Source organism: Mirounga angustirostris, unplaced genomic scaffold (assembly GCF_029215605.1).
Source record: "Mirounga angustirostris isolate CCGP_5_RB_7025 unplaced genomic scaffold, mMirAng1.0.hap1 SCAF_6, whole genome shotgun sequence".
NCBI classification, from domain to species: domain Eukaryota; kingdom Metazoa; phylum Chordata; class Mammalia; order Carnivora; family Phocidae; genus Mirounga; species Mirounga angustirostris.
In genome coordinates, this window is record NW_026991714.1 from 121,533,479 (window position 1) to 121,549,742 (window position 16,264).

General features: G+C 45.9%; 1 protein-coding gene across 2 annotated transcripts in view; it reads right to left on the reverse strand.

Annotated features, from left to right (window-relative positions):
* Nucleotides 1-228: 228 nt before the first annotated feature.
* The window catches only part of MYOF (myoferlin), a 153,192-nt gene continuing 137,156 nt past the window's right edge, over nt 229-16,264 (reverse strand). For both annotated transcript variants that reach the window (XM_045878439.3, XM_045878440.3), the window contains 9 exons: nt 14,699-14,838; nt 12,398-12,486; nt 12,212-12,307; nt 8,675-8,816; nt 6,106-6,205; nt 4,792-4,982; nt 2,847-2,956; nt 2,318-2,465; nt 229-787 (listed from right to left, as the gene is read on the reverse strand). In XM_045878439.3, coding sequence (XP_045734395.1) covers nt 749-787; nt 2,318-2,465; nt 2,847-2,956; nt 4,792-4,982; nt 6,106-6,205; nt 8,675-8,816; nt 12,212-12,307; nt 12,398-12,486; nt 14,699-14,838 — 1,055 coding nt within the window. In that variant the 3' untranslated portion in view covers nt 229-748. The remainder of the gene's footprint in view (nt 788-2,317; nt 2,466-2,846; nt 2,957-4,791; nt 4,983-6,105; nt 6,206-8,674; nt 8,817-12,211; nt 12,308-12,397; nt 12,487-14,698; nt 14,839-16,264) is intronic.

A 16,264-nucleotide genomic window follows, 5' to 3' on the forward strand; every position in this document is an offset into this window, starting at 1 on the left:
ATAAAGCATTTGAAACAATGCTGTACAAAGAATAAGGACTTTTAATAAGCTTTAGCTCTTATTATTTGTTATGTTAGCCTCAGTTTGGCCCACTGGCTAAGATTTGGCAGCACATGTATGAAAGGTTTATGGCTGAGTGGGATGCTGTGCCATTCCCTCCACGGAGACCCAGAGGACTAGGAACGGCCTCCTTCCCAGCTCAGCGCACAGCTACAATGAACAGCTATGTGTCAAAGGTGAAATGTTTTTATTTGGGTTCATCACAGAGATTGAATAGAGTCTTATGACACTCATCCGTATAAAATGCCGTAAAAGTGGTTGCAGGCATAAATAAGAATGACTCTCACTATTCTATTTTATAATGCACAGTCCTTTTTGATTACAAATAAGTATATGAAGTTAAGCTGCAGAAATAGTCTAGTTTGATTTCAGCAATTTCTAAAAATTGAATTATAAAATTAAAGACTCATAAAAAAGATGCTTTTTAAATGGAACCAGCCACCTTGAAAAATGTCCCGAAAAACATGGTTAAAACTTAATACTTCAAAAGATAACAAAATAAAAAATGTTGCTTGTTGGCCTGACTTTTCAGGACCCAGACCTCTGGGGGCTCCGGGCCTCGGTGAAGTAACCTAACAAGCCGCTCGGATCAGTGTCAGATGCAAACAAAACCATCTTGATTTCGGTCTATAAACGGAGACAGGATTCCCTCACTGCCGGATGACCTGAAAAGAAGCTTTTGCTTCCACTATGCATTTGGCCTCACAATCTTCATTGACAAGTAATTCTGAAAAGGAAACAGAATGTTAAGAGAAATAAGTAAGTTAGGGTTTCTCAGCCTTTGCCATTTAGAACCACCCGATCCTCTGTCATCGGGGACTGGCCAGTGCCCGGCGGGGTGGGCAGCCTTCCCGGCCTCTACCTGCCCCGGGTCCGCGGCAACCCCCAGGGGTGCCAACCATCCTACCGAGAGCAAAACTGCCATCAGTTGAGAACCACTGGTTTAAATCAATAGAATCTAAGTCAGTAAGAAGAAATTACTGTGTTTTGTTTTTAAAGATTTTATTTATTTATTTGACAGAGAGAGAGAGAGCGAGAGAGGGAACACAGGCAGGGGGAGTGGGAGAGGGAGAAGCAGGCTTCCCGCGGAGCAGGGAGCCCGACGCGGGGCTTGATCCCAGGACCCTGGGATCATGACCTGAGCCGAAGGCAGACGCCTAACGACTGAGCCACCCAGGCGCCCGAAATTACTGTGTTTTAAATGGTCAAGACAGATCGGACTACTGGCAAGTAGAAACCAGTGTACGTGTGCATTAACAAACGAAGTATGAGACTAGGGACAAATAGAGACCTTACATCTGTGCTCTTGTGGTTGTGACTATGTTACCCTCCACAAAAACATCTGTATTATTTCCAGTACGAGCCGAAGGAAGAGACTTTAAATGCCTGGACTGTCCCTTCTCCACTTGGCAAAATGGGCTTTACCTCCTTGGTGAAACCATCCTCAGCCATCGGATCCTATGCTCATCTGTTCCTATCTCTATAAAAGCTTGTCTTTCATAATAATTTACTTATTCATATGTCTGCTTGTCCCCAGGCCAGGAACTGTTCGTGGGTAAGGAATCAAGCCTTGGTCATCTCAACACCCTGATTCCTAGCCCGTAGTAGATGCTCAATAAATCCCTCGAATGAAAGAATGAAGGTACGACTTCTGGGCACACAGGCAAACCTCCCATCTAGACTCCCATTTATGACTAAGGTGATTGAGGAAAATTTAAGGGAGAGGTTATGTGATGCAGGCCTTAAAGAACAAGTAAAGTTTTGATAGATACAACATGGGCAAGGGAACAGCATTGGCAAAGGCTTCCTGGCAGGTAAGGGCAATACCTGTGGGGGAGCTGTGGGCACTAGCTAGTTTGGGTGAAGTTCAGGGTTAATGTGGACCTATACTGAGCCCAGATTTGGGGATCTGTGGATGCGAGGAGTTAGCTTGCAGGATGGTTTGGGACAAGAAAGTGTGAAGGTAGGAAGATCAGTCAGATATGCTGGCTATTATCCTGACCCACATTGTTAAAGGTCTGAGGGGTTTCTCCTAGAATTCCTGAAACCAAAATTTTTTTCAAACCAGGAAGTTCTGCCTATAATTTGTGACACCCTAAGAATGTCGTTCTCATCACAACACACATCACTTTAAATTTCCCACAGGCTGAAGGGTTGCAACACCACAACTGCTAAATAGGTCAAGGCAAGAACCAACTTGGGTGACTGACCATAAATCACACACAAAAAGCCAGGACACGAGGCCAAGGACTCCTACCGGTAAGGAGTACAGGAGCACGGCCACGAAGAGCAGCAGGATCAGCAGGAATAGCAGGCCGATGATGACCCACTTAAATCGGCGCCACACGATGAACTTCATGGTCTTACACGGGTTGGTGAACCAGAGGAAGGAGGTTTCTGGTCGGCTGCAAAAATTGCAAAGAAATGGTTTTACCTACCCAACTCGGGTAGGACAGATACTTCACCTCAGAACCTAACACAGTTTAAAGAACAGTTAATAACATTGATAAAGTCAAGAAAAGATATTATTCCCCTTAGGTGGCTGAGAAAGAGTCTTTAACATTTTATGGCCCCCTAAGATACTGAGGACACTCTGGACTTTGGTTTTATGGGAAAGGAGAAAGGTTAAAATGAAGCTGGCTCACCAAGCTCTCCATCCCCCACCCCTATTAAGTGCAAAATTAAGACAACACTGAATCCATTCCACTAAGCATATTGGAAGGGGGGCTTTCAGACTGCAGGTGTTTGGGGATCAGACATTGTAGAGAACAAAGAGGGCCTCTCACTTCGGTGGGTCCAGCTTGGGGTTCATGTTGGGTTCATCTCGTCCCTTCCCGGCTGGCCTCTCGTCCACCTCGTTCTCATTGAGGATTTCCAATGTCATCTCCACTTTCCCCTTCAGTAAAGCAGAACAGGTTAAACACATGACATCACGTTTCACAAATATTTTCATTTCAACCCAAGGAGTATTCCCTGAGCAATGATTTTTATTCTTGTAAAACAATCCTTAGATTGCCTTAAATTTTCCTCAAGAGATTTCATCGCATTTCCTCTTCCATGTGTTTCTGAACCGACCCATTGTGGGAAACTGAGAGGACAAATAGCTTTCCCTCTCGCTGCTCCCTGCTTTTCATTCTCTGTGCCCCATCCTCTAACTTTCTCATATCCATCTCCTTGCCTTCTCACACACTGTCCTTTGTAACTTTATTTGGACCAGATTAACCTAAATACTGCTAATAACAATATGGAACACTTACTGAGCATTAACTGTGGGCTCCGAGGGAGCCTCCATGCTTCCTGCTTAACCATGCTCGCCCCACCAGGGCACTCCATGGGTACTCAGTGTATACTAGCTGAATATACGGAAGAACGAACACATGAATGCTACGTCTGTGTTCATACAGGTTCCTAAGGGATGCCCTGGACACCGTTTAAGGCTTCTACGTGGATAACCCCATGTGATGCTCACAGCAACCCTATAAAGCAGGTACTGTGATGACCCTCATGTGCACTTGAGGATGCTGAGGCCAAAAGAGGTCTAGAAAGTTGCCCACTTTTATGGCCAGGCTTGTCACGGGCTTTCTAGGACCCCGGAATGTCCGCTAGGTCACCAGCAGTCTGAGGACCCCAACCCTGACAACTGGCTCCGCGGTGGAGCCGGCTGACTCCTGTACGGACGAGTCAGACAAAATGAGGGTCTGACTATGGCAAGTCGCTGCATCTCTCCCAGTCTATTTTGGGGGTTGTTTTTTATTTTACCTAGTTCAGTAGTAGTAGTTTTTAAATAAAATTTAAAAAAATTTTAACTGAAGCATAGTTAACATATAATGTTATATCCCAGCCTGTTTCCTGAATCTACAAAATGGAGATAATGTCTACTCTCTGGAATTGTCAGTAGAACTAAGTGAGATTATCTATAAACTACTCTTTAGTGGTAGACAACAGATACGTGGTTTCCTGGGCCAGGAGTGGAGGGAATAGTAGACTGCACAGGGCACAAGGAAACTTCAGGAGCAATGGGAATGTTCTGGATCTTGATTCTGGTGGTGGTCTCAGGAGTGTCTCTATCAGTCAAAACTCATGCAATTGTGCACTATAAATAGGTGCAGTTTATTTTATGTAAATTATACCTCAAAATTGTTTTAAAAAACGTAAGGCACTTAGCATGTTGCCTATCTCCTAATCAATGATCTAGGATGTTAGCTGTTCTTAATAGCAATACTACATGATGAATGAGGTAGTCTTCTGTGACATGCATGGCAACCTGGACTTCTGCTTCTCTGTCACAGTCTACCTGGGAGTTCTCCAGACTTGCTTATAAGTTTCGGCCTTTGTGTCCAGTGGCTGTCAGGGCTCCCTGCTTCCTCCACCATTTTAAATTTATTTTTTTTAAACAAAAAGAGTTTGAATTTGAAGTTCCTTTTTCTGTATTGAATTGTACTGAAAGCTCAGAATAACTTAGCCTTCCCGGTGAAGGAGGGTCCTCAGGAAATAGTGTAGCCACCCAGGGTCCTAGCTTTTCTACCATTCCAATCCCTCCACCTTCCACACAACCCCGAACATACGCTCACGGCATCTGCCACCTTCTCTTGTGATCCCAGTACAAACCATTCCTGTAACTTAAGGTCTCACCAGCTTAACACTTCCTTATCTTATCTGGCATCAACTGAGAGAGGGCAGAGCCTAAACGACAAAAGGAATGAATGACCCCGAACTGGGAAATAGTCATACAGCCATCACACGGGAGCCATCTTTATCTGCATAGCACGGCCACCAGCCTTTCATGGACTTCTGCTCAAACAATGAGGCAGTTTTTGCTTTAAGGGGGTTCATGGCTTTGAGGTCTGGAATCATGTCCAAACTGCATTTCTCTGATGATTTTGCTGGAATGATGGTGCGATGCAAGTCAAGTTCCAGGAAACCTAGCCAAGGAAACAATTAGACCCAAATAAGCTTCAATGGATCAGCCGTTGTTCACAAGTGAACAGAATGTTCTTGTCAGAGGAGAGGCAGACAGTGATTTTGAGCAGGTGATGGGTAAGTTAGAGAAAGGGATCCTGGTAGACATTTAAAATTCCTTCCAGATAGGATGGAAAGTGGTAGAAGAAATGTCTGTCCACCGCTCTGCATCTCACAGAGGGTGACACGGTTTATTTCTCAAAGATACAAACATAAACAGAGCTCTTCTACAAGCTCAAAAGAATTAAACATCTATAGACTAGATGTCCACTAAACGCAGATTTGGAATGTGCTCATAGTGGTCTCAAGCTCCCCTGAACAGAAGCACTGTGAGCGCGCAGGCTACGTGTGCTTGTTTAGGAGTCGTATCTTGCGAAAGGTGAACATTGAAGCTTTTTACCTTCAACTTAGGAGGGGGTTGGTAAATTGATGAGGGGGTTTGGGGAAGAGCCAAAGAACCCCAGGGAAGGCAAAGGTCTGCATATAAAGAGTGGGAAGGAAAACAGAGCAGCCCAATGAGGCAGACCCAGGGCCTGGGAGAGGGGAATTCAGAAGAGTATTATGTTATTGTGGTGGTGATGGGGCATGTGTACCAAGAAAGGGAAGGGCCCAAGGTGGGGGCTGTTTAACAAGTGCCTTTAACCACAGAGGAGGATGGACCCGGGGAAAGAACAAGGGCTGGTGACATTAAGGGATTGAGAGCAGCTCAGAGGAGGAGGGAGCCAATTCCAATGTGCTGAGGAGACAAAGTGGGTAGTCTGGATGTGGAGACAGGGCTGAGGCATTCCCTTGTGGAAACAGAGTGTTCATGGCAAGACAGGAGCTGGTGCAAGAGCCTCCTTGGGGAACCTTGAAGGTGGGTGGGGCCTGCAGAAAAGGGTGATGTTCACTGTGCGAAATTTTCAGAGGGCTTGAGACAGCAAGCAGGTAGGCCGCACTGCCCAGAGGACATCCAGGCAGTGAGTGTGCCCCAACCCTTAATTATCCACGGTACTGGAGATTTAAATCATTGATTCCGGATTTTAACTGATTTCACTAATTCCAAGTAAAATTTCTTAGAGAAAAGTATCCAAATGTAAGCCCTACCCAAATAGTCATCCAGAGAAAACTTGTCATTATCCCATATCTGAATGATGAGTCTGGGTGGGATCCGAAATTCAGTTTGGTCAATACTCCAGAAATGCTCCTAAAATGACAAGAGAAACAGAAAAACCAAATGACAGGGACTACTGGACTCTGAAACCTTCCCCTCGGGTCCATTGAAACCCCAGCATCAGGGCACGGGGCCTTTGTTCTCCTCGGCAACCCACCTCTACTACCCTCTCCCCCCTTGCCCTCAGTCCTCTACCCCATGGTACGGGAAATCTCAGGGCCACCAGCTAGGTGACAAAAAGGTTGTCCCAGGCAATTCCCAAACAGGAGGTTTCCCACCTGCCATGTTCCTATCGGTGTGACTCCCTGCTTCCACTCCTGGGGTTTGGGGAGTGATTGTATCTGCCCTCTCCCCCACCCCAGACCACTATGGCCTGCTCAGATTAACCTCCCAAAGCCAGGCTGTTCTAGGCCAGCCCACGCTAACACCTGCTGGGGTGTCACATTTGCTCAGTGACCTTCTACCCCCCAACATGGATGTCTGAGCACACTTTTCTCACATGGGGGTGAGGAGACTGGGGTTCAGCTTTCATGTTTTATCAGCGCAGATTTAAAATGTCCTGACATTTTTGGCTTTTAAAAATATTGCTGTGTTTTACATGCTTTGGTCAACCCAGATTCCTCATTCTAAAGTTAGGTGGAGGGAGGATTGGGTAAGGGTCCTCCAAGTTCTCACCTCTGGTCTCTGCCTCTGCCCGAACAATATTAGCCAAACATAATAACACCTCCACAGCCTAATTACACCTACATGCCTCGGGCCCCAGCAGAATGGGATTCCCCCAGTGTTTCATGAATTCAAAGGAAGATGGTTGGGTTGTTTCTTGTTTTTCTTTCCCTTTTTCTTTTTCTTGGAGCGGGGAGAGGGAGAGAGAGAATCCTAAGCAGGCTCCACGCCCAGGCAACCAACTTGGGGCTCGATCTCACAACCCTGAGATCATGACCTGAGCCAAAATCAGGAGTCAGACTCTTAACTGACTGAGCCACCCAGGCGCCCCTGTTTCTTGTTTTTCAGATGACATTCCAGAAATGTTGCCCGTTGCAGGGCTCGGGGGCCCTGGCTCTGAGGGGCTAGGAAGCCCATTCTGCTGTTGGCTGGCCTCACTGACTATCCTGTGTGGGGTCACCTCCAGGTGGCACGCAGGGCACTGAGAGGTCCAACACTAGATGTGGGTAGGTAGGAAAGGCCTACCTGACTCTAAATCCCTCACCTTCTCACTGGTCTGCCTCACCATCTGGACGTGTGCTTGATTTGACATCAGGTTGAGCCTGTGTCTCTAGAAAGTGCCCTTTGAAGGCATTTATCTCACTTGGCACGGAAAATTGCTCCCTACACCTGCAGCACTGAGTAGGGCCAGCAGAGGGTAGGGTCTGGCTAGGTGGGACATGAGGCAGGTGCATTTTGATCAGGTGTGGCGAGAGGAGGTGAACAGGCAGAGCTGGGAAAAGTTTATAGAATGTGGGAGAGCAGGAATGGGACAGGGGATCTATAAAAGACACCTCTCATTATTGCCTGCCCAGATTTCAGGCCCCCTTTTTGGGGAAAAAGCATCCAGATTTTCCTTGGGGACTCTTCTCCAGTCCATGCAGGTTGGGAAGAACGGACTCTGTTCCTAACTCCAGAGCTGGGCCAGTCTGAGCACTGCATCCCAGGCCACGTTGGTTGGTTCAGGGATGGGAACGTGACCCCAAACACACAGAGACACCAAGGCCCAATTCCAGAACTCTGGTTGGCACCATCCGGGGTTAGTTCTCTTTCTGCTGAGATTGCTGGGAGGCCAGGATGTGGGCTGGGGCTGTGGGCAGCCATTTTGCCTCACCAGGGAATGAGGTCCATAGGAGAGGACAGAGAGAGGGGTGGAGAAAGTGAGAGCAATTCCTAAAGACAGCAGTTCAACCTGGGATCCAACATTCCTAAGCCAGCCAAACCTGGACTTTTCAGTAATGTGAACTAATAAATCACTTTTTTGATATAAGCCAATTTGAGTTGAGTTCTGTAACTAGAGTCTTACTAATTAAGACCATGAGGGCCTTGAACCTTCATGGAAGTGCTTCTGAAGGAGGTAAAGCAGATGCTAAGGTTTAATAAAGAAGGTAAAAGGGAAATTTCACCTACTTTAATATCTTGCCTCTGTTTGGTTAATGAGTCAAACAGTTCTGCTTATCATGGGAAGAAATCAGTCTCCCTGTGACATCAAAACATACTTGGGTGGTTGCGTATGTGAACACAAGATCCTCAGGTTTACCCTTTACTAAATCCTATACCCTGCTGCCCACGTTAGGGAAGGACAATTGTGTTTCTGGTCCTTCCGAATTGCACAAAGAGCTGTCTTAGCTTTGTGGCCCTAGGCAAGTATCTGCACCTCTGTGGGTCTCAGGTTCCCCACCTGCACCGAGAGGGAGCCAGACTCATGACCTCGGAGGCTCTGAGCAGCTCCTACATTCCCTCTATCTGGCGAAGCAGACCCAGGACACCCACCTCCCACAGGCATAGATCAGAACTCACTTTTTTAGCAACGATACAGAGTTGTTCAGCTGGGAGGTAGTCAAATGGGAAAACAAATCTCCAGTTAAAATTCCCTTCACCATCCAAGGACCTGTAATGGACATCTGTTTTCTGTTTGTTTTCTTCATTGCCAGGAATCCAGCTGAAAAGCAGAAGCAAACAGACTTTAGCTTCATGTGATTGACAAGTAATCTAGCCGCAAAATTGTGCAGTGATTAGGGGAGTGAAGGGCAGGAGAATTAATGCACTTTTCTTGGGCAGGTTCCAGTTATCTACAGAGCTGGGGGTGATTTATGAAGGGGAGGTACTCTGTTGCATCCAACACTGGTTGTAGCCAAATAAAATATAATTCCTCTAAAACCAAAGCAGGAAACCCTTTAGACTTCAGTTAGCGGGGATAAGGTGACATTTTCTGGAAAATATCAACAACTTATCTTCTATTTTGGGAACGCTGAAGCTTGCTGGCTATGATGCTAGTCTTCCTAACTATCAGTGTCTGTCATCACTGCTGATAGGCTTAATGAATATGAGTTAGTTCAAAATTTTAGCATTTCCTCTTCCATATTTTACTTAAGCAAACAAAACAGGCATGACTCAAGTCATCTTACGGCTTCCTTTTTTTTTATTATTCTTAAATTCACTATGATCGCATTAATAAGACTAGCAAGGGAGATGTAAGCTGTTATTTCCATGTGCATATCAACAAAAATTCATTTCCATAAACAATTTAACATCTTAACTTTTGACATTTGAAAAGTTTTCTGTGGCTTGTGCCTGGCAGGTAGTAGGCCTATTGAAGGAATGAATGAACGTTGGGGGGAAGAAGCTGATGTCACATCTGCCTGCTATTGGGAAGGGGCCTGTTTAGGAACTAGGAGAACGCTGGATTTTAGACTGGTAAAGTGGCAGAGGGCATGGTTCTCCACACTGATGGCCCATGAGAATCCCATTGCAATTGACCGTGGAGTTTTAAAAAAAAGACATACCTGGACCCCCCAGATAGGAGGCAGGCCTGGCTATGAACTCACTCTGCCACTTACCATTCTGGGCTTCCTCTCCCATCTGTAAATGAGGTTAACAACATGTGCTCCCTTCCCATGGTCAACATGAGGACAGCATGGAAGATGGTGACTTAGAAAGACCAGAATGGAAAGGGCGAAATCCTTAACTGTGTTACCGATCATCTGACGTACTCAGCATGCCTTGTTTTATTCTTCCCAACAACTACATAACTAGCTCCATTTTACAGATGAGGAAACTGAGGTCCAGACAGAATAACGTCCCCAAGGTCAAGGTCACACAGCCAGTAAAGGACAGAATTAAGTATTAATGAAGAAGTTGGTCTGACTCCAAAGTCCAGTCCTGTTCTTCTGCTTCAAGGGACCATGGAGACTACTAGAAAGTCACATGCTAACATTAGATCCTATTATTAGTAGTGGTATTGACATCAATCAACTACAATAGTTGTCCTTTTTGCTAGTTAATTAACTGACTAGCTCGATTAGTTGAAAGGTTCATCTTTATTCGCTTTTAAGCTTTTAAATTAACTGGTGGAAGAGAGTTCACACTCTTTGGCCAGGACCTTGGTGACTTCACCTCCTGACAAGATCCCCAGAGTGCCATCATCCTCCTTCCTCAGACCACTCACCCCTTGAAGCTCTTCACTTTTTTTTCTTGAATCTTTTCACATTTTTATTTTAAAACAAGTTAAACAACGACTCTATGTATTTGTGTACACATATGTGTAACTTTGTATGCATCCGACCTGGGAAGTGCCTTAGCTGTCCCTTATCTTGTGGCAGACAGTAAACACTATGTGTATTAGGGTTAGTAATACTCTAATATCAGCATGCAATGGTGCCAGGCATACTATTTATGCATAATTCATCTTTTCACATATAGTATTTAGATTTTAATTCCAAATAGGACATGGTACTTTAGGTTGTGCTTTTATTCTTTGATTAGAGTTTTCTCTCAGTCCAGGATTCCTTGCGTTTGTTTCTCTGATTTGAAAAAAAAATAATGCTTATGACAGTCAAATAAATTTGCATATATATATATGTAATTAGCTAGGATTAGTTTTCCTTGGGGAATGGTAATAAGATCCTGAAATGGGAAAGAATAATGAAGAACTTGATGAAACATTCCCTGTTTACAGTGAACCCAAATGATAGTAATTATGTCTTCAACAAAGTTTTGATTGAAGGCCACTTGGGATCATAAGGGAAACTTTGTTATCACTTTATGAATATATTAAATTTCAACAAGTCTTGTCTTTTACATATCAAAGAACCAAACTTGGTCTATGTGGAATAGTAATCCTACTAGCTAACTAGTTCATTCTCTGTGTTGGCGTGACTGGCCACAGGGTGCCCGGATGACACATTATTCTGGGTGTGTCCCTGAGGGTGCTTCTGGATGAGATTAGAACCTGGACTGGTAGAGTCAGTGAAGTAGACTGCCCGCCCCGGTGTGGGTGGGCCTCATCCAATCTGTTGAAGGCCTGAAGAGAACAAAAAGCAGAGGAAGGAGGAGTCAGCCTCCAGTTCACCACCAGCTTTCCTGAGCCTCCAGCTTCCAGATGGCAGAACCACGGGACTTCTCAGCCTCCAGAATCATGTGCGCCAATTCCTTTTAACAGACTCCTCTCTCTCCTTCTCCTTCCCCCCACCCCCACCACACACACACTAGTTCTGTCTCTCTGGACAACTCTAATACGCATAGTGTTTACTCTCTGCCAGGCACTGTCCTAAATGCTTTGAGTAACTCAATATTCTGACTATCCCAGAGCAGCAGGTACTATCTTTATCTGCATTTTGCAGATGGGAAACCGCAAGCTCACTAATTTGCCCAGCTGGTAGAGAAAATACCAGGATTTCAACCCAGGTAGTTTGGCTCCAGAGTCTGGCACTTTAATCACTATGCCATTCTGTACTCAACCTCTCTGATCGGGATATAACATGAAACTAACACCAGCATGGATTATTTGGAATTGAATGATACAAGTAACAGGATGATTAACGGCTATGACACTTAATATGTTGGATGCAGGCATTCCATAAATGTTGGTGGAATCAAAGATTTTTTTGGAAATATGCTAAAGTTTCTTTTCCATGGACATTAGCTGCTGGTAGTAAAATATACAGAAACTGAAATTTAAAAAGCCTTTCTTGTGTTTCTAGGGCTAGTTACTCAAGGTATCAAAAAGGAATAAAATGAACTGCATGACTAAAAAGAAAGAACAAGGCTGCTAATAAACTGAACCCACTTTAAAAGAGAAATGTAGAAATATTTATCGGTGCTAATAGTCATTTGATACCTCTGCTTATAAACAAGATCCATACAGATTTCTCTTCTCTTTCTGTTCTCTCTCCCTGTGTCTCTCTGGAGCTTCCTGAGCAGACTGCACAAATGGAATGAAACAGCTTCCCCTTACCAAGGATTCTAGAGAGGACACCTTGAATAATGGTAACTCACGAAGGAGAGAGTCCCTTTCATTCCTTGTCTGTCAAAGGCAAATGAGCATGCTAACCTTACCCTTTGACATAGATGTCACTCATTTCCTCTCCTGTGATGCTCTTCTCATCCAAGAGAACGTCCTTGGTATTCCAGATGATCACACGCAGATAGTATCTGAAAGGAGCACATTTTGAAGGTGGGCTTTTTTCTCTGCTCCTGCACCAAGACCCCAGTCCGATATAGTAGAGTCTCAAGACTACTTACTTTTTGGCTTTCCTGGGGGTGATGTTGAAAGGAGGGCCTGGTGGCCCCAAACTCTTAGGGAAAACATCTACCCACATCTGAAGTTTCCCCTAAATCGTTCAAAAATGAAAAAAGAAATTAAGTTGTATTATAAGTGGCCGAGACTATAACTTTCTTTCATATTTTCTAGGTGAAACTGTTTCTTCAGGCCTGCCCATCTACTAGTCCATATGGAAAGTAAAAAAGTAGAGCAGAGGAGCAAACCGAGATAAATCATCTGTCTTCACTGTCATTTAGGCCACCCACTTCCCACTCTCACCAGGAGTCTCTGATGGCTACATATGCCCACCTTTGTCATAGTCTGAGCGCCCGCTGGCTAATAAAAAGAGGGCTTCCCATCGCTAACCCAACCCCCAACACACACACACACACACACACACACACACACACGCGCGCGCGCGCGCGCGCGCGCGCTCATGTACCCTCTTACAAATGACTTGAAAGTTGGATCCTTCACTTAGAACTCTATTCATCACATTGCCTACTTGTTCTCAGTCCTGATTTTGTGACATCCAAGGGTTTCTCCACTTACCTCCAGATAAAAAATCAAAATAATGTAAAATGGTATTTAATTTATAGAAGAAAGACTTACAACATGGCACTTTCAAAGGAGAGACCCCAAGCAACAGCAAGAACAGTACTGTTCCCCAAAGTTGAGGACACCCTGACATCAGCTGGCTGGTGTCCACCACCTGGGAGGAGGCTTGCAGGAAGGGGAAAGGTGAAAGCCCAAAGAACACTTGTGGTGCCATCTTGGGGAGGTCCTGTCAGGTCTCCCACTGCCACAGACCAGGGCCATCTATCTGACTAGAATGTTCTTCCAGACAAGCTAGGAATGCCATTAACAAACCACATCAGCCATATGAACCAACTTAAATTCCCCAAACTGTTTTTGGATGTTTTTTAGACTATACCTTCAGACTGGTCTTTAAGAAGGTTACCAAGGAAACTAGATTGGCTTCTTATGCACGGTGATCAAAATGAGTTAACTGGAACTCTTGAAAAGGGATAAGTTTTCCTCTGGTCCTGACTCTCCTCTAACTAATCTCTAGGGCTCAAGGTCATGTATCAAGCATGATGCAGAACATGAGGCATCTGGGTGTCTCCTAAGACCCAGCCACAGTCTGTCCACTCCAGTAGGTAGAAGTGATGGGCCCCGGGGGGGGGGGGGGCACAGGGAGGGGAGGTGTGGATTCGTAGAAATCCTCCTCACTTTGTAATTTCTTGAGACTTTATTCAATGGAGGGGTGGGAAGGGAGAGAGGAGAAGGAAAGAGGAGGGCTCTTTGCGGGGAAGGAATAAATAAGAAGAGGATGAAATGAAAACGTGGAACAGAATAAAAGCAAGAAATGAGTGACAAAATAAACTAGTAAGCCCAGGCTACTTGCGGCCACTTTTTAGAGATAAGCTTGTCCACTGCTGTGTGGTCATTGTCAGCAATATTTGCATCCATTAGATTACTATTTCTTTAAGTGTGAGTTCCTAGCCACCTCCATTAGAACCCCTCCAGGGACTTGTTAAAACTCAGATTCCGCCTCCCTACCCCCATCTCAGACCTACTGAATCTGAATCTCTGCAGGCATGGCCCAGGAGTCTTCCTTGTAACAAGCTTCCACGCGGACTATTCTATCATTTGCCATGTCTCTCCTTGCTTTTCAGGAAACTGCTCCCCAGCTCCTGGGAACTGACCCTCCTGCATCACTACCCATGTGGTCCCTGTGATGAGCCACCTGGTGCACTGTGGCTCAGCTTCCTCCCTGGCTCTTTGGTCTCAGACATACCACCTCACCCAAGGGGGGCTGAGCACAGTGCTTCCCCAGCCGCCCACCTGGCCCCGCCCACCAGCGGTGGACAGTTGGGCCAAGCTGGGGCAACCAACCCTTTCCCTGTTTGGAAGTAGATGGGGCTACATTATAACACAAAAACCTTAGAAATGCTCTACAATATTCTGGCACATAGAAAGGTGATCACAGGAAAAGCACAGACTAACAGAGATTCAGAGAGAGAAACAGACAAGAGACGGGGAGAGATCCTGGCCCAAGGTTGTTCTGAGCCATAGTCACCCCTCCTGTCTGGATTTAGTGAGTTACCTGGAAATTCTTACAATAAATTCCCCTTTGGGATAAAGCTAATCTGAGTTGCTTTTCTATTTCTTGTGTATCTAAAAGTGTCCAAAAGAGAGAAAAGAAGCAAATCTGGGTCAGCTCCTGCCACTGTGTTTGGGATGTGGATGATGGGTCTTCACAGGGAGGGCTCTTTTACCTGGGAAATGTTGGGCTGGAAGGTGCTGTGCAAAGTCCTGGTTTCCACGTGCTCAGGGACCAGTCCCTGAGTCCTGAGGATGTGAAGGGCAAGACGCTCATCAGGGGCCCCGAGGTGCTGGTGCAGGATTTTGTTGGCTTCTGGAATGGAAAATGGCATTGAAACAGGGATGGGCATCTGCAAACCGTTCCGCCAGATTGCCCTGAGGGGCACGCAGCCCTTCATCCCAGAAGGGCGAACTGGGCAGGCAGGGTCAGTGTGCGGACTTGGATCTGTGAAGGAGTCACGGATAGAAGTATCTCTTGACCATGGGCCCTGCCCCAGCCAGTCTCGCACCTGACTTGGGGGCTGCCAAGAGCAAAGGGGCCAGAACACACCAGAATGTGTATGTGAGAGCAGACTGCATTCACTTTTCTGGCAGAGGCTCACAGCCGGATTCTGTTTCCCAGCCTCCCTTGCAGTCAGGTGTGGCCACACAACCTAGTTTGGCTCGAATGTCACACAGGTAGGAGTGGTGTGTGTGTCACTTCTAGGCCTGGCCCGTAAAACCCTCTCATGAAAGATATTCTAGGTGCTGTTCGCTTTTGGATGCAGAAGAAACAGCCACTTCAGGTGCCTGAGTCGAAGAAGAGCAGAGCCGCATGATGGAAGGGCCTGGATCCATGATGCACTGCTGCCTGTTGGGATACCAACTGTGAATTTCAGAAAACTAGTGTTTTAAGCCACTGACATGTGGAATTTTAATTGTCGCAGCAGCTAGCATTATTGTGGCATTTTAAAACCAACCCTCAAATTCTCTGACGCTTCTCCCACCGAGAGGTGGAGTCTCTGTCCTCTTCCTTTGAATGTGGAGACATATCTGACCCCTCAAGTGTGGAGAAAGAATGCCGTGTGACTTCTCCGATGAGGCAGGCAAGGCCACGTAGCTTCTGCTTGGTCCTCTTGGGATGCTGGCTCTAAGGGAAGCCATCTGCCATGTAGGGAGCATGAGTATCTAGAGACTGCCCTTCTGGAAGGGCCTGAGGAGGTGTTCTGATCGTTAGCCCCAGCCAGGAGCCAGCATCAACTGCTGGCTGTGTGTGCAGGCCGTCCGGGACACCTCCCCCCACCTGCACCCTGGACACCCCGCTCCGTCAAGCCTTTGGATAACCATAGCCCTTCCAACATCTGACAGCAACCAACCACACGGGCTACTCAGGTGAGAACTGCCCAGTGAGCCCTTCCTGAATTCCTGACTTGCAAAACCGTGAGCAAAACAAAATGGGTGTTTTTCAGCCGCTAAGTTGTGGGGTGATTTGTTAGGTATCAATAGCCTTGTTACTGAGACAGTTTGGGGGGAGTTGTTTATTTGGGGGTACTCTTAAATAAGGCCACGTTGCTTGCCAGTTAATTCCCAATCCCTTTTGCAAGTTCTTATGTTGACAGCAACATCAACAATTCCTAAGTATCGCATCATCCCTGGTATTGACTCAGTCCTCTTCAAGTGGAAGGACAAAACACAGTTTCTTGCAATGTTGAGAATAAACAGTTGAGGATCAGGAAAGCACTTTTACTGCCATGGGGCTG